The sequence below is a fragment of the Muntiacus reevesi genome, chromosome 15 (assembly GCF_963930625.1).
Source record: "Muntiacus reevesi chromosome 15, mMunRee1.1, whole genome shotgun sequence".
NCBI lineage: Eukaryota > Metazoa > Chordata > Mammalia > Artiodactyla > Cervidae > Muntiacus > Muntiacus reevesi.
This window is the reverse complement of record NC_089263.1, coordinates 20950104-20974873: the sequence shown is the minus strand read 5'-3', so window position 1 is coordinate 20974873 and position 24770 is coordinate 20950104. Positions and strand designations below refer to the sequence as shown.

Genomic DNA, 24770 nt, shown 5'->3' with positions numbered 1-24770 from the left:
TGTATGGTGTTAGAAAGTGTTCTAGTTTCATTCTTTTACAAGTAGTTGACCAGTTTTCCCAGCACCACTGACATTTCTCCAAAGAAGACATACAGATGGCTTACAAACACATGAAAAGATGCTCAACATCACTCATCATCAGAGAAATGCAAATCAAAACCACAATGAGGTACCATTACACGCCAGTCAGGATGGCTGCTATCCAAAAGTCTACAAGCAATAAATGTTGGAGAGGGTGTGGAGAAAAGGGAACCCTCTTACACTGTTGGTGGGAATGCAAACTAGTACAGCCACTATGGAAAACAGTGTGGAGATTTCTTAAAAAACTGGAAATAGAACTGCCATATGATCCAGCAATCCCACTTCTGGGCATACACACTGAGGAATCCAGATCTGAAAGAGACACGTGCACCCCAATGTTCATTGCAGCACTGTTTATAATAGCCAGGACATGGAAGCAACCTAGATGCCCATCAGCAGATGAATGGATAAGGAAGTTGTGGTACATATACACCATGGAATATTACTCAGCCATTAAAAAGAATTCATTTGAATCAGTTCTAATGAGATGGATGAAACTGGAGCCCATTATACAGAGTGAAGTAAGCCAGAAAGATAAAGAACATTACAGTATACTAACACATATATATGGAATTTAGAAAGATGGTAATGATAACCCTATATGCAAAACAGAAAAAGAGACACAGAAGTACAGAACAGACTTTTGAACTCTGTGGGAGAAGGTGAGGGTGGGATGTTTCGAAAGAACAGCATGTATATTATCTATGGTGAAACAGATCACCAGCCCAGGTGGGATGCCTGAGTCAAGTGCTCAAGCCTGGTGGACTGGGAAGACCCAGAGGAATCGGGTGGAGAGGGAGGTGGAAGGGGGGATCGGGATGGGGAATACATGTAACTCTATGGCTGATTCATATCAATGTATGACAAAACCCACTGAAAAATTAAAAAAATAAAAATAAAAAAATAAACTACAAAAAAAAAAAAGCTGGACCATAAAGAAGGCTGAGTGCTGAAGAATTGATACTTTCAAATTGTGGCGCTAGAGAAGACTCTTGAGAGTCCCTTGGACAGCAATATCAAACCACTCAATCCTAAAGGAAATCAACCCTGAATAATCATTGGAAGGAATGATGGTAAAGCTGAAGCACCAATATTTGGCCACCTGATGTGAAGAGCCGACTCATTGGAAAAGATCCTGATGCTGGGAAAGATTGAAAGCAAAAGCAGAAGGGGGCGACAGAGGATGAGATGGTTGGATGGCATCACCGACTCAATGGACATGAGTTTGGGCAAACTCAGGACAACAGTGAAGGACAGGGAAGCCTGGCATGCTGCAGTTCATGGGGTCACAAAGCGTTGGACACCACTTAGCGACTGAGGTTTTGAGCTTTGGGGAGGAGCACCGCAGAGGTGAATTGCCCTTCTCAACACAACATATCAAGCATACGTGTTCTCAACTGAACCTACCACTGAAGAGGTTAACTGTGACCACCTGGCTAAGGAAGTGTTTACCAGGCTTCTCTGCGGCAAAGTTTCTTTCCTGTTTCCCTGCTTCCATACTGTACCCTTTAGAAGAACATCACTAAGCATAGTCCACCCTTAAGAGGTGGGGAGTAATGCTTCACTGCTTGAGTGGGGAGCATTTGCATACATCGTTTGGAATTCTTCCATTGTCCTTACAATTTTACATGCATGCTATCATACGAAAGGCAGGTTTCATGGATATGGATGCCAACCAGAGTCCCATGGCCTTTCCCCAGTTCCCCTTAGTGTGTCTGAAATGCAGGACAAATCATCTGAGGAGACAGTGCTCTGAAGAGTTTTCATTAAGAACAGAAAATGCTATAGGATAGAGTTATTCACAGCATGGACTGTTGTGGTCCACATCTGCTTCGGGGTCGGCAGTAACATATGTACAGATGTTGAAAGCGACATTTAGAAACTGCATAGCAAAACATCCCACCCTCACGTTCTCCCCCAGAGTTCAAAAGTCTGTTCTGTACTTCTGTGTCTCTTTTTCTGTTTTGCATATAGGGTTATCGCTACCATCTATCTAAATTCCGTATATATGTGTTAGTATACTGTAATGTTCTTTATCTTTCTGGCTTACTTCACTCTGTATAATGGGCTCCAGTTTCATCCATCTCATTAGAACTGATTCAAATGAATTCGGGTGGAGAGGGAGGTGGGAGGGGGGATCGGGATGGGGAATACGTGTAACTATATGGCTGATTCATGTCAATGTATGACAAAACCCACTGAAATGTTGTGAAGTGATTGGCCTCCAACTAATAAAATAATATTAAAAAAAAAAAAAAAAGAAACTGCATAGCAAGTTAACAGAGTAATCTTATGTTCATTGAATCAAATAATAAAGATGCCTTTATTATTATTATTTTCCCAGTAATTCACTTTTATTGTACTTTATACAAGGATTGGCCCAGGATGGGCCAATGGGGGGCAGAAATGGGGGGGCAGAAAATGGTCTCCAGCACAGAGTGGACCCCACTGTGTGGGGCCTCACGCAGCCTCTGGTGTTCCAGGCTGCCCCCTTCTCCTTACCCACCCTGCGTTTGCCCCTTGATCCCAGATGTGAGTGAGGCCTGGACACCCCCACAGTGGGCAGCTGTCTGGGCCCCACCCCCCAACCTCGTGGCAGTGACCTTCCCTACAGTGCATGCCGTTCTCACTGCCCTCCCCCCACGGGCAGGACAGTCCCTCTGTGGTGCCCCCACGGGCAGCACTCTGCCGCTCTGAGCCTGGCTGTGGTCAACTCCTATCTGCAGTCAGCTCCATGGGCAGCCACAGCCAGCCCCGTCTGGGAAAGGCCTGTTCTCACCACGCTCTGGGCATCCAGGCCTTTCCATGAGCAAAGCCCTTTCAATTCCTTTCACTCGTGGTCAGGCACATGCAGGGAGCAGCAGGAGGGGGTCAGGAGCCTCGAATCCTGAAAGGGCTTCCGATGTTGACTGTTACTGCTCTCTCCAAATGCAGCCATTCATATAGTCATGTGACTAAGAGGAGTCCCTGACCAGGCCATCCCACCAGAGCTGAATTTAAAATGATAAATACAGATGGCCCAAAGGCAAGGGAAAAGACGCCCAATATCACCAATTGTTAAGAGAAATGCAAATCAAAACTACAATGAAGTACCACTACGCACCAGTCAGAATGGCCATCATTAAAAAGCCTACAAACGGCAAATTCTGGAGAGGGTTTGGAGAAAAGGGAACCCTCTTACACTGTTGGTGGGGATACAAATTGGTGCAACTGCTATGGAAAACAGTATGGCGGTCTCTCAAAAGAACTAAAACAAAAAGTAAAACACTAAAAATAGAGCTGCCATATGACCTTGCAATTCTACTCCTGGGTGTATACCCAGACAAAACTATAATCGAAAAGATACACGTACCCACCATGCTCATGAAAGTGTTAGTAGCTCAGTCATGTCCGACTCTTTGCAACCCCATGGACTGTAGCCCACCAGGTTCCTCTGGCCATGGAATTCTCCAGGCAAGAATACTGGAGTGGGTAGCCATTCCCTTTTCCAGGGGATCTTCCCAACCCAGGGATTGAACCTCTATCTCCTGCATTGCAGATGGATTCTTCACTGTCTGAAGTGAAAGAAAGTGAAGTTGCTCAGTTGTGTCCAACTCTTTGTGACCCCATGGACTGTAGCCTACCAGGCTTCTCCATCCATGGAATTTTCCAGGCAAGGGTACTGGAGTGGGTTGCTATTTCCTTCTCCAGGGGATCTTCCTGACCCAGGAATCAAACCCAGGTTTCCTGCATTGTAGGCAGATGCTTTACCCTCTGAGCCACCAGGGAAGCCCTGTCTGAACCACCTATGTAATAGAAGCAGTATTTACAATAGCCAAGACGTGGAAACAACATAAATTTACATCAACGGTTTAGTGGACAAAGAAAATGTGGCATATGTACATACATATATATATGATAGAGCACTGCTCAGCCACAAAAACAAATAATGCCATTTGCAGCAACGTGGATGGACCTAGAGATTATCATACTCAGCAAAGTCAGTCAGAAAGATGAGTACCACATGATATCACTTATATATGGAATCTAAAATATGACACAAATGAACTTATCTATGAAACAGAAACAGACTCACAGACACAGAGAACACTGGTGATTGCCAAGGGGGAAGAGTAATAGGGAAGGGATGGATTGGGAGTCTGGGATTAGCAGATGTAAACTATATATATACACACACACATATATATATATAAAACTGAATCACTTTGCTATACATGGGAAACTAACACAATATTGCAAATCAATTATACTTCAATAAAATACATTTTTAAAAAATTATAAATATTTCTTGTATGTGGATTGATATCACACCAGGTATAGAAGAACACAGAATCTGCATATTTCAAGAAACCTAATTTATGTAAAAACACACAAGCATGTTCAAATATTTGATTTATCCCTGGTAGTCTAGTGACTAGGATTCAGTGCTTTCAAATATTTGGTATAAATAGAAATGGTGTTTAAATTATTGACTTGGGCTTTAGTTGGGATAAAAAAAGAAAGCTGTTGTTATCTTGTAGATAACCTGATACTACAGTGTATTGTGTTAAAATATATAAAAATTTAAGTGACAATTTGTATATTCCTATTCTGGCATTATTTTCACTTTATAATATACTAAGAGCCTCAAAAAATGCCACTGGCCAGGTCATGATGTGTACCTACCCCACCAGCCCCACCGGAGTCACTTTCCCCTTCCCTCCTCTCAAGGACTCCTCCCCAGAGGCCATCTCCACCCAGCCTCTGCTGGGGCTTCCCTTCCCAGTGGATCCTCTTTTTGCAGGAATTTTCCAGCTCTTTAGCTCATTACACCGTCTGGTTCACCACTGTCCCCCTACCTAGCTCACAGTCCAGCCCATAGTAGGTGTTATAGACTGAATTGTGTGCCCCTAGATTCCTACGTTGGAGCCTTAACCCCCAGTGTGACAGTATTTGGAGATGGGGACCTTTGCAAGTAAGCCAGGTTAGATGAAGTCATGAGAGTGGTGTTCCCATGATGGGCGAGATTAGGGCCTTTATTAATAGAAACTGGGGAGCTGCTGTCTCTCTTTGCTGTATGAGGACACGGCAATAGGGTGGTGTCTATAAATCAGGAAAAGAGACCTCACCAGAAAACAACCATGCAGGCACCCTAACCTTGGACTTCTAGCCTCCAAAACTGTGACAAAATTAATTTCTGTTTTCAGCTGTGCAGTCTGCAGTACTGGGAAATCAAGCCAAGTAAGATCTTAGGTACTTGACTGAATAAACAAGCAATATACAAACCTGGAGTGGACAAAGGTCTCTCACAGGATTCACTCTTTGCAAGGATCCCTCTCTGCTTCAACTCTCTTTGACTTCCTAGTGAAAGTGTTAGTCACTCAGCCGTCTCTGACTCTTTTTGACCCCATGGACTATAGCCTCTGTCCATGGGATTTCCAAGGTAAGAATACTGGAGTGGGTTGCTATTTCCTCCTCCAGGGGATCTTCCTGACCCAGGGATTGAACCCAGGTCTCCTGAGTTGCAGTCATATTCTTTACCATCTGAGTCACCAGGGAAGCCCCAAAGCACACATCTGATGAAGGTGAGATTTGAACTCATGTATATAGAGCACAATGAGCTAGCAGCTTAACCCCTCAGCCTTAACCACTAGGCAACCCTGTCATCATTAATTTCTAGAGTGTTTCACAAAACCTGAGATGTTTCCAGGCCAGTGACACAAAATCAGTTTGGGTCCTTGGGGTCTGGTAAACCCACCTTGAATCACTTGGTGGTGGGCTCGTCCAGTACTGAGCTCAACTGGATTCTGAAGCCCCTTTTGGACTCACTGCAAGAAATGCTGTGATTGATTAGCAATGCCTGTCATGACTGTGGGTGGGGTAAGTGGAGGCATCCAGGCCAATCCTGACCCAGAAGCTACTGCTTAGGGTGCAATTAGGCACAGGCACTAAAAAGCAGAGACATTACTTGGCCAACAAAGGTCTGTCTAGTCAAAGCTATGGTTTCTCCAGTAGTCATGTATGGATGTGAGAGTTGGACTATAAAGAAAGCTGAGCGCTGAAGAATTGATGCTTTTGAACTGTGGTGTTGGAGAAGACTCTTGAGGCTCCCTTGGACTGCAAGGAGATCAAATCAGTCAATGCTAAAGGAAATCAGTCCTGAATATTCATTGGAAGGACTGATGCTGAAGCTGAAACTCCCATACTTTGACCACCTGATGCAAAGAACTGACTCACTGGAAAAGACCCTGATGTTGGGAAAAACTGAAGGCAGGAGAAGGGGACGACAGAGGATGAGTTGGTTGGATGCCATCACCAACTCAATGGACATGAGTTTGAGTAAGCTCCAGGAGTTGGTGATGCACAGGGAAGCCTGGCATGCTGCAGTCCATGGGATCGCAAAGAGTAGGACACGACTGAGTGACTGAACTGAACTGAACTGAATGAGGCGCAGGCAGCTGGTACCAGCACAGGCACCTCCTCTAAGCAGTGTATTTTTTGTGGTCTCACCCTCAAGGGGCTCCCAGCTTCTGCAGGTGCAAGAAGAGGAAGAAGGAGCATGGTGGGTGGAGGAGAGGGTAAGATTCTGCTGCTCGGATGACCAAGGAGTCCCCTGGGTCAGAACAGCCTTGAGCTGGAAGCAGTCCATACAGGTATAGCACGGCATGCATGCTGGTGCCTCTGACAGAAGGTGAATTCCATTCCATAAATACTCATTTAACACCTTTCACAATATGTGCTCAGTACATGCTAAGTCAGTTCAGTCCTGTCCAACTGTTGGTGACGTCATGGACTGTAGCCCGCCAGGCTCCTCCGTCCATGGGATTCTCCAGGCAGCAATACTGGAGTGGGTTGCCATGCCCTATTCCAGGGAGATTTTCCCGACCCAGGGATTGAACTTGCGTCTCTTTAAGTCTCCTGCATGGATAGGCAGGTTCTTTACCACTGGTGCCACCTGGGAAACCCCCACTTTTCACAGGCCCAGCATTGTGCTGAGCACCATGAGGACCCAGAAACATCTGAGTCCTGTCTTTGAGGGGCCAATAGTCCTCCCGGGAATGTGACTGGCCATGTGATGTGTGTACAGGTGGTCCAGGAAAGGAGGTTGGGGAAGGGGTGGCACCCAGATACTAAGAGACAGCTGTGACGTCCAGTCAGGAGGGCCTCCTGTGGCACTCAAGGGGAGCTGGGGCTGCAGGGAGCAAGGAAGAGGCTTGCCCTGGGGCCTGGGAGTGAGGCCACTGACTCTGCTGTGCAGAGCTAAGGGCAAGAACATGGGCCCTGCAGACGGGACCCAGGGCCAGCCCATGGGGGTCACAAGGAGCAAGACCAGTGCCCAGAAGAGCCCAGATCCTTGACAGAGCAGGGTAACCACTGACCAGCTGGGCCTCTGCCTCAGGCCCCAGCTGGGGAGCCTTACCCAACAGAGGTGGGTGAGGGGACAGGTGCCCCAAGGCCAATGGGGGGACAGGCACCCTGCAGGCCCCAGCAGCCAAAGCTGCTAGGGAAATGAGGACAGAGTGTAAGGAGTGGAGGGCAGGACATGCTGGGTGACAGGAACTCCAGAAACCAAAAGCTCAGAGGCACAGAAAACACATCAGATGCCTGATCTGCCGGAGCAGAGGGACGGGGCTGGGGAGAAGAGGCAAGCAGAGGGCGTAGGGCAAGTCACGCGACCGAGCTCTTAGCAGCCTAGCGGAGAGACCAGACACCACAGCTGGTGGAACTGGATGGTTGGGGGTCAAGTCCTGCCTCTTCCTCTTCCCAGCTGTGCCACTTCAGGCAAGTGACTTAACCTCTCTGAACTCTGGTCCCCCAACTAGGGATGACAACAGTACCCGCCTCACAGGCTTGTGGTAAGGACTGAGTTACACAATATGCAGCACAGAGAGCAGCTCACTGACATGCAGCGCGAGGTAAACGTCTACAAAGGTTACAGTTATGGAGAGTAATGTAGTCGAACATCAGCCAACGTTTCCCAGATTGCTTCCCACGGGATCCTCAACTAAAAGGTACTTCCATCAAAAGATTCTTACAGCCCCATTTGGAAAATGTCTCCTCTCATATCCACATCAAGCTCTGACAAGTCCACAGTGAGAAAAACAAACAAAACAAAACAAAACCCCTAACTTTATTTAGCCCAATGTTTCCCAAACCTAGTGGATCATGGAAACCTCGGCATACCTTGGGGGACAGTGCTACACAGCCCCCCAATCTGGAAAGTGCTGTGTGGGAGGGCAGTAGGGGGGTCTATGAAAGTGGAGGAAAGCATCTCCAGGAGAAACCATGTGGCAGGGGTTAAGCCACAGCGAGATTCACGTGCCCAGAGAGGAGAAGGGAAGGAGGCGGCTGAAATGCCAGGCCCGAGGGCCCCGGAGCAGAAGGGGAGCGCAAACAGGGGAGACCCAGGGTAGGGGGGGACAGAGAAGACAGAGGAGGCAGAGGCGACTCTGAGCATTCACATTTGAGGAGGGAGGAAATGAGAGAGCAGAAAGGGGGTGAACGGTGGGGGGCACTCATCATTCCACCCAGTCCCTGGTCACCCTTCCCAATTTGTGCCTGAGGTGGTCTAAGCCCTGTGGCTTCCCCCAGGAGAGGAGGGCCTGGAGAGAGAAGGGTGGCGGCAGCTGCTTCCTGGGAGAGAATAACGCCCAGTAGACACAGAGATGTGCTATCCCCGCTACGCACAGATCGTGTGATTATAGAACCGACAGCAGTTGTCCAGGGCCTCTAGGCTGAACTCCGGGCTGGTGCTGAAAAGAAGCAGAATCTGTAGTCTGCGCTCCAGGCCTGGGCTCTGCTGACCACTAAAGGCTGAGCAACTTCTCTGAAGTTGCTCCATGTCTCTGGTCCTAACTTCTTCTAAGTTTGGTCCTCAGGCCCCGCTTCCTCTTCCGTTGGTTATATCAGCCACAGTCATAACATTTCTACCCCCTTGCTCTGGTACCAAAGGCCTCCCCCACTCCAGGCACTCGGGCCCCCGCACCCCATCACTGTCGGCACCCCACCCCTGGCCCAGGCACTCACCTCTGGAAGGCCTGGTGGCAGCACTGGTACACCTCAAAGCTGCTGCTGTTGAGGGTCGTGTTCAGGAGGGACACACAGTCCACCGCAGGGCCCCTGGGCATGTAGAGGATCCCTGTGCGGAGAGAGCAGCTAGTGGGCAGGGTCCAGCCCCTCACTATCCCCCGAAACCCCACCCAAGGACTGCCGGAGAGGTTGGCGCCCCAGTGCCTGGCCCTGGACTGAGTACCGAGCCCACCCGGCCTGCACTCACCGGCCACACAGGCATTCACCAGAGACACACAGGCCCCCGTGCAGAGCGCCCGGAGCACGATCTGGGAGAAGTCGCTCTTCCGCTGGGGAGCCATGGAGGCTGCAAGAGGACAGGAGGGCTCAGGGCCAGGACTCCGCAGGCCCCTCTTCCTCCTCCCTGTGTCTCTGGCTGCATCTGCTGACCCCCCCTTCTTCTTCTGGAGGGCCAGAGGAACAGACGCTGTCCTCCTGAGGCTTGTGGAGTCTGAGAGTCCTCCTTGGCCTGACTAGGTAGCGTTCCACACCTCCCCACGTGCCATCAGCGGCAGGTGTAGGGAAAGAACATTGAGTTTGGAGTCAGGCAGACCCGGGATTAAACACAGGTTCAGCCACTTATTAGGTTTCCCTGGCGGCTCAGATGGTAAAGAAATCTCCTGCCTGCAATGCAGGAGACCCAGGTTGTATCCCTGGGTCGGGAAGATCCCCTGGAGAAGGGAATGGCAACCCACTCCAGTATTCTTGTCAGGAGAATTCCATGGCAAGAGGAGCCTGACGGGTTGCAGTCCATGGGGTTGCAAAGAGTTGGACACGACTGCACGACTAACACAGTGACAGTTAACAGCCACTTAATAGCTGACTGACTCGGGTCACATTTCACCTTTGCATGACTCGGTTTCCTTGTCAATAAAACGGGATGGTTGCACCACCAGGCAGGGGACTGTGAAGGGTGGATAGGTTTTTTGTAAAAAGCTGATAGCTCTATAGAGCCTTCATCCCCAGGCCCCACTGAACCTGTCTGTCCACTGTGGGCATGGGAACCGGCAGGTCAAAGCTTCAGCTGGGCAGCCAACACCATACCCCCAGACCCTCCCTAGGGCCCTGAGCCAGGTTTGCCCTACAAGGCCAAGGTGCTGACCTCCTGGGCCAACTGAACAGCAGAGAAGTCATGAAATTCCAGGGCTGGGAGGAAGTTCCACGAGCTCCTTATTCATACTCTGCCTTAGACCAAGAGGAGAACTGAGGCATACAGATCCCCAGGAAGTTATCTGTAGGTGTCTGAGAGCCAGAACTGGAGACCAACCCCCCTCAACACCCGCCCTTTATAGGAGGCCAGGGGGGCCCCTCTAGGACTCACTCAGGCCTCCCAGCATGATCCCAATGGAGCTGAAGTTGGCGAATCCACAGAGGGCATACGTTGTGAGGATTTCTGCTCTGACCTGAGAAGGCAGAAGATGAGAGGTGATGGGCTTCCCCCAGGGATGTGCTCAAACCACCCCAGGCATGCTAAGTCGCTTCAGTCGTGTCCAACTCTTTGTGACCCATGGACTGTGGCCCCCCAGGCTCCTCTGTTCGTGGAATCTTCCAGGCAAGAATACTGGAGTGGGTTGCCATGCCCTCCTCCAAGGGATCTTCCTGACCCAGGGTGGAACCTAAATTTCAGCTTCTCCATCAGGAATGTGGGAATAACAGTATATGACTGAGAGGACTGTCATAGAGATCATGTCATGTATAGGAAGAACTAGGCATAGAGTAGGTATTTATTTCTTTTTCTATATTAATTTCAGATTTTATTTAATTTTTAACTTTTTGACCAGGCCACACAGCTTGTGTGATCTTAGTTCCCCAACCAGGGATTGCACCTGTGTCCCTGCATTGGAAGTATGGAGTTTTAACTGCTGCAACACCAAGGAAGTCCCTAGAGTAGGTATTTAAGCAACGTAACTCTCTTTCCCTTTTGCTCTGAACAGTTGTGTAATTTCCTAGAAGTACTAAGAGCCAAAATGGAACAGTTTGGGGAAAAAAAAAAAAAAGATAGGCTTAGACCCATACCTCACACCATATAAAACATTTAGTTCTAGATCATTAAAGCAGATAAATATTAACATTTTAAACATTAAATATTAGAAAATATAGGATAATAATATTATTGTTATAGAATAGCCTTATTGCTCTCATCCTGGAGAAGAGCAAACTTCTAGGAGTAGAAGTGACTGAAGAAGTTCACATAGCAAAAAGGCAGCTGTGTCACAATTTGAACTCAGTTTAGTCTGACTCCCAAGAGTGCCCCACTTTAACTACTTCATCATACTGTTTCAGGAACCTAACCCTTACCAGGTTTCTGGAATGGGGGTAAGTCTCTAAATTTAGAAATAATATGAGAAATGCAAAGATTTGGTATAAATTTGTATTTTTAAAAAATTCCTGAATACAGAATCAATGGAAAGGAAATAAAAAAGACAAGGAAAAATATATGTAGAAAATGTGGGACTTCCCTGGTGGTCCAGTGGTTAAGATTCCATGCTTCCAATGCAAGCAGTCCAAGTTTGATTCCTGATTGGGGGGCTAAGATCCTACATGATGCGTGGCATGGCCAAAAAAAATTTAAAATAGAAAATGGAAAAGAGTTAATATCTTTATAACATACAGAGTTTTTATAAATGAATATTAAGGTACTTGCATTCTGCTTACTCACCTACAGTCACCCTCCAAACAGCAGCCCAAGTAATGCTAAAATGTCAGAAGTCAAATCTTCAGTAACTTCCAACTGCTCTTTGGCCCGGGCCACCCTGTTACAATTTCCATTTGTTCTAAGTGGACTTTTCTCACTTCTCCAAACCAGTGCTTTGGGCAACCTCAGAGCCTTTGCATGTACCTCTTTCTTTGCCTGGAATGCTAATCCCCATTTCTTCTGGCCTCTGCTCCTCTCTCCAAGTCTTGGTCTAAGTATCCATCTCGGGGGGGAGGGGGGGCTTTTTTTGGCCGCAATGTGTGGCACGTGGAATCTTAGTTCCCTGTCCGTGGATAGAACCTGAGCCCCCTTCAGTGGAAGCGAAGAGTCTGGAGCACTGAACCACCAGGGAAGTCCCTAGGGAGGCCTTCACTGTCCAGTTAGTCCTGTCTAGTCAAGGATAGACCCCCTCCCTGATTCCTCTTATTGTTTCCATCATAGAACTTACTGCAGATTGTGGCTTAAAATTTTTTATTCCTTTGTTTTCTTGTGTCTTTCACTAAATGTTAAGTTCCATGTCACCGGGGACCATGTCTGTCTAATTCCCCTTTTTATTTCTGGCACCCAGCAGAGGGCCTGGCACCTCGGAGGTCTCAACAAATACTTGCTGAAGGAATGAAGCTCATTGAAAAAGATCCTGAAGGCACATGTGTATGTATGTGCTCAATCACTTTAGTCATGTCTGACTCTGAGACCCCATGGAATGTAGTCTGTCAGGCTTCTCTGTCCATGGGATTTCCCATGGAATATACTGAAATGGGTTGCCATTTCCTCCTCCAGGGGATCTTTCCAATCCAGGGATCAAACCTGTGTCTCCTGAATTGCAGGTGGATTCTTTACCGCTGAACCCCGCCACTGTCTCTAGAGAAGACAGTGAAACTGGAGCTGAAAATTAGGAGTGAGGGGAAACCTGAGCATTTTACTCCATATAAACCTTCTTTTAAAAAAAAGCTAAAGAGTATATTTCTTTATCATTAAAAAAAAAATTTAAAAGACAAGAAAAAATATTTTATGTTAAAAATTCCTAGTAACCCAGGAAACACACATTAAAACAATGAGCTATTATTTGCCCATTAAAGTAGCAAGACTTCTTTTTTTAAAAGAGGCTGCTCTGCCCTGTTCAGTGTGTGGTGAAATCAATGCTCGCAGGCACATCTGGGGTAGTTTCAGTTGCTATAACCCTTTGCAAAAGTTACTGGCAGCACCCACACATGGATTCATGCCACATGATTCAGTCATCCCACATCTGGCAAAGCTCCCGAGGAAACCATCAGAGAAGAGGGAAAAGTTCAGTGCAAAAGCTACTCATTTCAGCATTGGGTATAAGAGCCAAACAGTGGAATTAGATATTATATTGTTATGTTTATATTTATTATCATATAATTAGATGTAATTGATTATATATTATAATAGCTGTCATTTGGGGATGATGATATGATGGGTTTTTTTTATTCTTAATCATGTTACATTGGCTGTTATTCTTTTAGAGAGTTTCATTTTAGAAAGCGTTTTATAGTTGGTTTTTTTTTAACCCTTAACTGAACAAACCAACCCCTGAGCTGAATCCCATATATTGGAGATTAATGTGGTGAGGTCTTTCTGTTTTATCCTCTTAGCTCCTTATTGGAGTCTCACACCCATTCCCTTGGAGTAGGGGTGGCAGGTATGATACTGGTTTTCCAACAGAAGAGGCAAGATGCAGCGGCTGGCCCAAGGCCACAGGATGATAGCCTGTCTACAGCTGGGGTTCAGATATCTTCAAGAGATAGAGAAGTGAAGTGAAGTAAAAGTCACTCACTCATGTCCAAGTCTTTGCGACCTCATGGACTATACAGTCCATGGAATTCTCCAGGCCAGAATACTGGAGTGGGTAGCCTTTCCCTTCTCCAGGGGCTCTTCCCAACCCAGGGATAGAACCCAGGTCTTCTGAACTCAGGCGGATTCTTTACCAACTAAGCTATCAGGGAAGCCAAGAGATAGAGAGACCTTGAGAAAGATGGCCGTGAAGCCTGAAGCTGTCTTGTTGCCCAGTGCAATGGGATGTGGGAGCTTGAGGACCACCTCCGTGTGTCTCAGCCAGGCCTGCAGGGGGACAGCTGCATCATGCCCTGACACAGTGAGGGGACGGGGACACTCACGGAGATCCACTGCTTTTTGGAGCCGACCCACTCCTCAGTGCCCGCAAGGCGGCGCTGCTTGTACTCGGAGAGTCCCTGATAGGCCACGAACTCGTTCAGAAACAGCTTCATCCCCAGCAGCTCCGCCACCACCGAGCAGTCCTCCCAGGCCACGCCCATCAGGAAGGCCACCGGCCGCAGGATGTAGGAGCAGATGAGCTGAGGTGCAAGGCAAGAGGAGCCGCTGGGACTGGGGTTGACCTGGGCTCTGTGGGTGTGTACCCGTAGTCACCACCAACCAGGACCACCCCCTCCGCAGGTCAAGGGGGACTGTACCTGGAAGCTGAGCCCCTGGATGTTCACCATGTTTCCCAGCCAGGAAAGGGCAGCGTTGATGAAGTCCAGCACAGCCAGAAAGGCAATCAGGTTGGCCGCGATGTTGGTCACGACCTTCACGGACAAGGCAGCCCCACTGCTAGCTGCTTCTAAGAGGTTTTGAGCATCTCTGTCAATGGGACAAAGAGACGTCATTATTGGCCTGTCCCCACAAGTTCAGGGCTCCCTGTCCTACAGGCTCAAACTTGGACAGAGCATGGCAGAGCCAGGGCTCCTTGATTACACTCGAGACCAGAAAGACGCTGGTCCAAGCACTAGGATAAGACCCAGACTCCTAGCACACACGTCCTCTAAGACAAACCACGAGTTGCGTGTGACTTAACAAGTACTTCGAAGGTGGCAGATCGGAATAGAGATGTGTTACAAATATACACACCAGGTTTCAGAGATTTAGTACCAGAAAATATGAAATACCTCTAAAATTAAAAAAATGAATTTTTTAAAAAATTTATTTGGCTATCCCGAGTCTTAGTTGTGACACACAGGATCTTTACTGCAGCATTTGGGATCTTTAGTTGCAGCATGAGTGGCCTAGTTCCCTCCATGCATGCATGCTCAGTCACTCGGTCATGTCCAACTCTTTGTGACCCCACGCACCATAACCTATCAGGCTCCTCCGTCCAAGGAATTCTCCAGTCAAGAATACTAGAGTGGGTTGCTATTTCCTTCTCCAGGGGGTCTTCCCAACCTAGGGCTCAAACCTGTGTCTTCTGCATTGGGAGGCAGATTCTTTACCACTGAGCCACCTGGGAAGCCCTTAGTTCCCTGACCAGGGATCAAACCCACATTCTCGGCATTGGGAGCATGAAGCCGTAACCACCGGACCACCAGGGAAGTCCCTGAAATATTAATAATTTTTACATCAAATACACAGTAAAATGACAGTATTTTGGATATATTGAGTCAAAACATCTCACTAAAATCATCTTATTAAAAAATCACCATTTTACTTTTTAAAGATGATCACTGCTGCTGCTAAGTTGCTTCAGTCGTGTCCGACTCTGTGTGACCCCATAGACAGCAGCCCACCAGGCTCCCCCGTCCCTGGGATTCTCTGGGCAAGAACACTGGAGTGGGCTGCCATTGCCTTCTCCAATAAAGATGATCACTAGGAAATGTTAATTATACATGTGACTCATGTACTATTCCTCTAGGGCAATGCTGCCCCAGACCTTCAGGAAGTTATGAGGTTAGGGCCGCCCATTGTATCCACAAGTGCACTTGTCCAAAGTGTTGTCTTTCAATATTTTTTTAGGATTAAATGCTACACAAAGGTTGCTAAGACTGTGATGAAGAGACATTAGGAGGTGAGTGATGTCAAGGACAGCATTCACTAAGAATGTGATTGATGCTGGGGTCATGTAGAGAGGTGGGGTGGTTTTCATGCCCTCCTCAGCGCACACACACACACACACACACACACACACACACACACACACACACACACACACACACACACACACACACACACACCAGGCACATCCCACTGGTCAGAGACTGGAAAATAAGATTCAAGACCTGGATCCTGCATTTTCTGGGGTCATGTAGAGAGGTGGGGTGGTTTTCATGCCCTCCTCAGCACACACACACACACACACACACACACACACACACACACACACACACACACACACCAGGCACATCCCACTGGTCAGAGACTGGAAAATAAGATTCAAGACCTGGATCCTGCATTTTCTCAAGGTAAGCCATACGTAGGGCCGTGGCTGAGAGGGGAGATGGGCTGGGCTTGGTGAAGGACAGTGGAGGGCAGAGAACACAGGACGTGCTGCGGCCCTGACTCTGCTCCTGGCCCTGCCCACCCCCCAGCGTCCTTCTGCGCAGGCCCTCTTGCTGCGCTCACCCGTAGGTCAGTTTCACGCCTTCCTTACTTCTGAACTTGGACTCCTCCACCTCTGGGTAGACCAGCTTGGAGAGGGCTAACGCGCAAGGAGCAGCCATCACGGAGGCCGCAATCAAGGAGGCAGCATCGATCTGCAAGAGCGAGCACAGACAGGGTTACAGAGAGAGGTCAGAGGAAACATGGAGTCCAGGAAGTGCAGCCCCAGGGAAGCAGGGGAACACGGGACTCCACCCCACTGGCGTGTCACCGTCGTCGGTCCTGCTGTCATTGGCACTGATAATATTAATGCATTTTATGTGTAGAAGGTCACAGTCTGCACTCACAGCCTTATGGGCAGGACTTCAGGAAGTTAGGCAGGGCGAGTATTGTTATCCCACTTGACAGACAGGGAAACTGAGGCCCCCAAAGGGTTAAATATGACTTTCCCAAAATAAAGGAAGAGAAGGAATTAGACCTATTGTGTCTTTGGCTCCAAGTTCAAGGTTCTTCCTTCTCTTCTAGGCTGTCTCTCTTTGACCACTGATCTGAGGGCTGCTTCATCACTGGCTGAGGGGCTTGTGATGATTTCAGACACAGCTCACAGAGCCCAAGAGTTGGAATTTATCCAAGATGTGACCTAATGTGACCTCAGAGTAAAGGAATGTCTTCCCTCGATAGGACCCCTCCTGTCACTTACTGTGACAGGTAACTCACCACTTCAAAACAACTCATTATCTCCACTCCTGTGGTCAGAGAACTGTTTCTAAGGAAATCTCCTCCTACAACAGCCACCCTTTTGGCCCCGGTTCTTGTCTCCTGGAGCCAGGCTATAGAAGCGATTTGCAGCAAGATGATGGAGCAACCAGACCCCTGGGAGTCTTCCTTCCTGAATTGTATCCTTACTGTGGTCTCAAACCCTTTGCTTCCTTCTTCTCTTCACAGAGATGGGACACTTTTTCTCCACTGTGTTATTTACCAAGTGGGAAAGTTAGAACCAACCCAAACACATAATAAGGGATTCTCAGGTGGCTCGGTGGCAGAGAATTCACCTGCCAATCAAAGAGACACAGGAGGCTCGATCCCTGGGTTGGGAAGATCCCCTGGATCTACAACCCAGGAAATGACAACCCACGCCAGTATTCTTGCCTGAGAAATCTCATGGACAAAGGAGCCTGGAGGGCTACAGTCCGTGGGGTCACGGAAAGTAGGACAGAACTGAGCACTGAGCACGCAAACATATAACAATGAGGGAATAGCTAAGCATTGTCAAGCTGCCATCAAAAACAATGGTTACCAAGGCTTCACAATAACATGGAGAAATGCCCACAAACTTGCATATAGAGCGTAACCACAATGATGGGGGCGAAAACAAACTCCACGACTCTGCATAAAAAGAAGATCGGAAAGAAATACACCAAAATGCCAACCAATTATCTGTTCCTGGCTAGTAAGGCCAGAACAATTTTCTTGTTTTTCAGCTTTTTTGCATATTTCCTAAATGTCCACAATGATATATCTTGCTTTTATAGACAGAAAAATAAAATAGACTTCTCCTTAAAGTTGATAATAAATCAACTGCAGTTCTTAAATTTTAAATAAAGAGGAACAAAAAGACGGGAGGTAAGATTAAGCTACATGCTTAGGTTAACAAAAACAGAAGGCCAAAAAGGCCCATGGGGGACTTCCTTGGTGGTCCAGTGGCTTCCCAATGCAGGGGGCTCAGGTTCAAACCCTGGTCAGGGAACTGGATCCCACGTGCTGCAACTAAGAGTTCAAATGCTACAACTAAAGACTGAAGATCCTGTGTGCCACAATGAAGATCAAAGAGCCTGTGTGCTGCAACTAAGAACTGGCACAGTCAAATAAATAAATTAAATAAATACATAGTTTTAAAAAAGAAGCCATGGAAGTACCAGGAACTGCTGACAGGGAACTAGCCCTGGGAGACCCTCTGAGGCTCTGAAACCCCTGTGATATCCTTCTTCTTCTTCTAAAGCCCCTTGTTTCCTTTCAGTGGTAAGATAGTGTACCGGCTCCAGCACCCACCCCCAAACACCCATCACGGGCACTGGATGTGCCAGCCCTGCTGATCCTGTGGGAATAGCCAGCCTCAGGCAGGTGTCCTCTCTGGACTTTACAGGCTGACCTTTGGGACTTGGCTGGCCTCCTCCTCCTGGGCTGCCCAGCTCTACCGGGCACAATGCCACCACCGGAATCTTGGGATTTTACCTCCAGCCGCCGGGACCCTTCTCTTTCCTCCAGCTTGGAGGCTGCATCTGGTTTGCCAGTTCGCGTCTCAGTGGGGAGCACACCCTGCAGGTGTCACATTCCTGGACGCTGCCCTTTGAGTGGGTCGGTTGTGGTCACTGCCTCAAATGCCCTAGGCCGTCATTTCCTGCTCATCTTGGAAAGGGCTAAGTCCTGCACTAGCAGGGCTCTCTGGGGCACTGGGCCAGCCCACACACTCCTCCCTGCCAGCTACTCCTCAGGACCATGACATACCCCAGCCCTGATTCCAGACCCTGGCTCAGGAATGCCTTCTGCCCCAGCATCCCGCGGCCCACTCCTGTCCAAGGCCCTCCCTTCTCTACCCAAAGCTCTCCAACGTGAAGAGGGAGAGAGGGTAGGAACCCTCCATTTGAACTTTCAAAAAGATCTTTACTGAGAAAGGAAGTAAATCCAGCCACTACTGAGCATAAGGGCTTCCCTTGTGGCTCAGCAGTAAAGAATCCGTCTGCAACACAGGAGGTGGTGCAAGAGACGCAGGTTCAATCCCTGGGTCGGGAAGATCCCCTGAAGGGGGCATGGCAATCCATTCCAGTATTCTTGCCGGGAAAATCTCATGGATAGAGGAACCTGGCAGGCTACAGTCCATGGGGTCATAAAGAGTTGGACACAATTGATCAACAGAGCATGCCCAGAGCATAAAAGAGACCAGTTTCAGAAGGATTGACTTCTGACCCTAACATGTCAGAGAAAGGACAATCACTTCTTCAACACTGTGCAGGTGTTTTCTGGCTATTATTGCATTTGATTCTTAGACTGCCATGAGGTGGGCAGGAATTCTGCCCATTTTACACATGGGGAGACTCAGGATGTGGCTGACTCTTACTTGGCCCCGTTCAGAAGCCCCAAACCCTGTCCCAGGAGCTCTTACTCTTGTACAATTGATCGAGGAACATCAGTGGCCATCCCCTCAAACCATGATGTGTTCACAGCCTGAGGCACACATCTGGATCTCCTCTCACAGTGGTCCTGAACCAGAGGAGTAGGTAAGGAGACCAGCTTCTGGGGCTAGAGAGAGTTCGCAGATACTTTAGTTTTTTTGGGAAACATGCTAAAAAGGGACATGAGTGTAGAGGTCACAATTAAAGGATTCATTGAGGTCCCTTGGGACTTCAGACCAAGTCTAGACCAGTGTCATTTGATAGAAATATAATGGAAACCACACCTGTGATTTAAGTTTTCTATCAAGTGGTCTAGTGGTTAAGAATCCACCTGTCAATGCTGGGGACACGGGTCTGATCCCCAGTCATGGAAGATCCCACATGACTCAGGGCAACTAAGTCAGAGCACCACAACTATTGAGCCTGTGCTCTAGAGCCCATGATATGAAACAAGAGAAGCCCCAACACTGCAACAACGAGTAGCCCAGCTCGCCACAACTAAAGAAAGCTCTTGCTCAGCAATAAAGATCCAGCACAGTCAAAAATAAATACATTTAAATAAATCTTTTTTTAAAGGTAAAAAGAAATAGATGAAATTAATTTTGATGATGTATTTAATTTAACCCAATATATCTAACATATTATCATTTACCCATGTAGTCAATGTAAAACTTATCAATGAAGTAAAAAAAAAAAAAAGTATAAAAACAAAACAAAACAAAACTTATCAATGAAGTAAAGTGGAGTATTAGTACTTCAGTTGTGTCCAACTCTGTGTGACCCCATGGACTGTAGCCCACCAGGCTCCTCTGTCCATGGGATTCTCCAGGCAAGAATACTGGAGTGGGCTGCCATTCCCTTCTCCAGGGGATCTTCCCAACCCAGGGATCAAACCCATGTCTCTTGCATTGCAGGCAGATTCTCTACCTTCTGAGCCACCAGGAAAGCCCTAGGATTTATCAATAGAACATATTAATTGATTTTTTCACACCAAGTCCCACAGCAGACCTCATTTCAGACCTGCCACACTTCAAGGTTCCACAGCCATGTGCAGTTAGTGGCTACTGACTATGTCTGACAGTGCAGGTCTAGAAATATCCAGTTTTTAGCAATAGGACAGTGCAGGAAGAGGGAGCCAGAAGTTGAGCATCAAAGAGAAAGGAAGAGAGAGAGGCGAGATCTCTCTGGAATTCAGGGGCTAAGGGCAGAGCCAAAGACTCCATGAGGAACTGCCTGGAGGAGAGAGTAATAGGAGAGAGGGGAGAGGATGAGATGGCAGGGCTGTGGGAAGAAGCCCCCCGGTTGCTGCAGTGGCAGCCAAGAGCCAGTTGGGGGCAGAAGAGAGCTTCACTGTGACCAGACTGGAGGCAGATCCAGAGGTCTGAGGGGAAGAGAAAGGGATGTGGACTAGGAGCCTTTCAGCAGGCCAGCTAGGGTGCTAGTCTGGGGCTTCCAAACCAGAGGCTGTGGATGGAGACCCGCAGCCACATGCCTGATCCAGATGGCCTCTGTACCTTCTGTGGAGCTAAAAGGGAGTGGGGCCCTGGGCCTCTTCATTAGGGAGGCCTGCCTGCCTGGGGCTGGGCCTGGACTCCAGCCCAAGCAAGGGAAAGAAAAGAGGCTGAGTTGTAAGACAATTGTGGGAAAGCGATAAGAGTTTTTCCAGTACTTTAGTCTTAAGTAATAGCAGCAACGCTCATGCTCGTGTGGTAGAAAGAACACCATTCTTTCAACTGCCTATGGGACCCAGGACAAAGTTAAGACATTTAAAGGTTCTAAGTCTCGAACTGCCCTGGGGGTTCAGTGGTTAAGTCTGCCTGCCAATGCCGAGGACACAAGTTTGATTCCTGGTTCAGGAAAATTCCACATGCCATGGGGCAACTGAGCCTATGTGCCACAACTACTGAAGCCCATGGACCTTAGAGCCCGTGCTCCACAGCAAGAGAAGGCGCTGCAGTGAGAAGTCTCCACACTGAAATGAAAAGGAGCCCCCATTGCTAGCCGCAACTAGAGAAAGCTGGTGCCCAACAACAAAGACCCAGCATGGCCAAAAATAAATTATTTAAAAAATTCGAAAGTCTTTAAGTCCTGAAGATAGTAGGGCAGCCCCTCCCCCAATAGCCACCATCAAGACAGTTTTGGGACCAAAGTCTTTAGATTTCATTTTTGAAATATCAAATTCCTTCCAAAATCAATTCATGGTGAGTTTTAGGGGAGGAGGGGGCATGCACCACCTCTGAAGGCCCTTTCCTAGGCTCAGGTGAGGCAAGCCGTAAACCAGATGCTCTCTAACGTTCTTGCCGAGAGGAGAAGACAAAGCCCCAGAGCGCAAGGAGCCTTCTTGAAAATCACGTGGCAGCAGCCATCCTGCCCAGACAGCTCTGTGAGTATGTGGAGCTGAGCCTCCCAGTGTGGCCCAGGTGTTCTGAGGGAAGGGAGCACAGAGGAGCGGGTTTCCCCATCCCAAGGACAGAGGTGAGAAAGACATGTGGAACCTAGGACCAGAGAAAGGGACAGCGCAGGTCATTCTGTCACCCCGACCCACTCAGGCACAGCATCTGGAGAGCCTGGGTGCTGGGAAGGGTAGGCTGTTGTTCAGTCATTCAGTTGTGTCCTAGTCTTTGCGACCCCATGAACTGCAGCACACTAAGCTTCCCTGTCCTTCACTATCTCCCAGAGTTTGTTCAAACTCACGTCCATCAAGTCAGTGATGCCATCCAAGCATCTCATCCTCTGTCATCCCCTTCTCCTCCTGTCTTTAATCTTTCCCAGCATCAGGGTCTTTGCCAATGAGTCAGTTCTTTGCAACAGGTGGCCAAAGTATTGGAGTTTCAGCTTCAGCATCAGTCCTTCAAGACTGATCTTCTTTAGGATGGACTGGTTGGATTTCCTTGCTGTCCAAGGGATTCTCAAGAGTCTTCTCCAACACAACAGCTCAAAAGCATTAATTCTTTGTCACTCAGCCTTCTTTATGGTCCAACTGTCACATCCGTACATGACTACCGGAAAAACCATAGCTGTGACTACACAGACCTTTGTTGGCAAAGTAATGTCTCTGCTTTTTAATACACTATCTAGGTTTGCCATGGCTTTTCTTCCAAGGAGCAAGTGTCTTTTAATTTCATGGCTGCAGTATCCATCCACGGTGATTTTGGAGCCCAAGAAAATAAAATCTGTCACTATTTCCACTTTTTCCCTATCTATTTGCCATGAAGTGATGGGACCAGATGCCATGATCTTAGTTTTCAGAATGTTGAGTTTTAAACCAGCTTTTTCACTCTCTTTCACCCTTGTCAAGAGGCTTTTTAATTCCTCTTTGCTTTCTGCCATTAGAGTAGTATCATTCTGCCTATCTGAGGTTGTTGATATTTCTCCCTGCAATCTTGATTCCAGCTTGTGAATCATTCAGCCCAGCATTTCATATGACAGACTCTGTATATAACTTAAATAAGCAGGGTTCAGTTCAGTTCAGTCGTGTCCAACTCTTTGTGACCCCATGAACCGCAGCACGCCAGGCCTCCCTGTCCATCACCAACTCCCGGAGTCTACCCAAACCCATGTCCATTGAGTCGGTGATGCCATCCAACCATCTCATACTCTGTTGTCCTCTTCTTCTCCTGCCCTCAATCTTTCCCAGCATCAGGGTCTTTTCAAATGAGTCAGCTCTTCGCATTAGGTGGCCAAAGTATTGGAGTTGCAGCTTCAACATAGTCATACCAATGAACACCCAGGACTGATCTCCTTTAGGATGGACTGGTTGGATCTCCTTGCAGTCCAAGGGACTCTCAAGAATCTTCTCCAACAGGGTTGGCAATATAAAATACACAGCCTCCTTTCCTGATTTTGAACCAGTCCCTTTTCCATGTCCAGTTCTAACTGTTACTTCTTGTCCAACACAAGGCAGACTGCTCTTCTCCAAATCAGCAACATGGAGGCTCAACCTCACCCTAAGGGCTGAGCAACAATGCACTGCATGGATGAACTTAGCCAGCTCATTCCCTTACTGTAACACATTGATGGTTTTTGCTATTACAAATGATGCTGGAATTTCGCATCTTTTGACCATTTGTGAAAATATTTTTGTATCATAATATTGCTAACTGATCAACGGGAAGGAATTTTTTTTTTTTTTTGGGGGGGGGGGGGAGGGAATATTTTTAAACTGACGGATAGGTGTTCTCCAAAAAGGTTAGAACAAATTACACTCCGGTAAAGAGTATATGGGCTTCCCTCGGGAAGAGGCTCCAGAAGCCTCCTTGCTCAGCGCCCCCCGCCCACACCTCGGTCTCTACCAGACGCTGAGAAGAGAGCGATGCTAGCCTGGGGACCCCAGAGCACAGCCCTGGCTGCTTCCAACCCCTCACTTCCTTTTCTAGCCGCAGGAGCCGCTCGGTGCCGGACGACTCCGAGGGCTGCTGGTCTGGGTAGAGGAGCCCTGCCCGCAGCCTCGCCCGCCGCCGGGCCTGCAGGGGCCGCCGGAGCTCGGCGCCCACCCTTCCCCCAGCTTCTTTGTCGGCGGGCGGGAGCAGCCTCGGCGCGGGAGGCCTCGGGGTTGAGGCGGTGGCAGCTCCGCCGGCTCCCTCCCGTCCGCCGGCAGAGAGCTCCGGACTCCGCTGAGGAGATTCCAACCCGCATTCTTCGGGGGCCAGAGCGGACTCTCGATTCTATTTGATTGGTCTACATGTCTATCCCCATATGGGCTTCCCTCATATGGGGTTTCCCTCATAGCTCAGTTGGTAAAGAATCCGCCTGCAGTACAGGAGACGCCGGTTCATTTCCTGGGTCAGGAAGATCCCCTGGAGAAGGGATAGGCTACCCATTCCAATATTCTTGCGCTTCCCTTGTGGCTCAGCTGGTAAAGAAGCAGCCCCCAATGCGGGAGACGTAGGTTTGATCCCTGGGTTGGGAAGATCTCCTGGAGAAGGGAGAGAAAGGTTACCCACTCCAGTATTCTGGCCTGGAGAAGTTCATGGATTATACAGTCCATGGGGTTGCAAAGAATTCCTTGCAACTGAGCAACTTTCATTTTCACATGTCTAGCCATATACCAGTACCACACTGTTTTGATTACTGTAGCTTTGTGGCCTCTGCAACAGCTGGTAGAAGCTATGATGAGCTTCGTGTGTTAGCCTTACCACAGAGTTCATTTAATGCGAGCAAAAGTGAAAACATCTGAGAGCTCCGTGGGTCAGCACAGCCCCATCTGAGGTCGCTGTAGAGTCCACTGCCTCAAATGGGGACCCCAGGAACAGCTGTTCTCTACACTACATCCAACCCTAGCAGCCCAGCGAGTACCTGAAGGCCTTGGTGACTGAGGGGGAGATTTGCAGGACTCTGCCAGGGGATGTTTTATTTGAGGGCATGGCTGAGTACTGCCACATTTGGACCAGAGCATAGAAGGGGGCCTGGCACTCCCTGAGGTCAGC

The 24770-nt window shown here is 48.3% G+C and overlaps 1 protein-coding gene across 2 annotated transcripts in view; it reads right to left on the bottom strand.

Annotated features, from left to right (window-relative positions):
- The window catches only part of SLC28A1 (solute carrier family 28 member 1), a 107425-nt gene that overhangs the window by 40295 nt on the left and 42360 nt on the right, over positions 1-24770 (bottom strand). Inside the window, exons 11-17 of one of the 2 annotated variants that reach the window (XR_010659118.1) lie at positions 16199-16329; positions 14278-14446; positions 13963-14160; positions 10451-10532; positions 9338-9436; positions 9088-9199; positions 5819-8813 (exon numbers count right to left, since the gene is read on the bottom strand). Coding sequence is in view for 1 of the 2 variants with exons in the window: in XM_065906399.1 (XP_065762471.1) it covers positions 8741-8813; positions 9088-9199; positions 9338-9436; positions 10451-10532; positions 13963-14160; positions 14278-14446; positions 16199-16329 (864 nt within the window). In the remaining variant the exon portion in view is untranslated. Of the gene's footprint in view, positions 1-2438; positions 8814-9087; positions 9200-9337; positions 9437-10450; positions 10533-13962; positions 14161-14277; positions 14447-16198; positions 16330-24770 lie in introns of those variants that run through there. The other variant, XM_065906399.1, reaches the window with a different exon arrangement.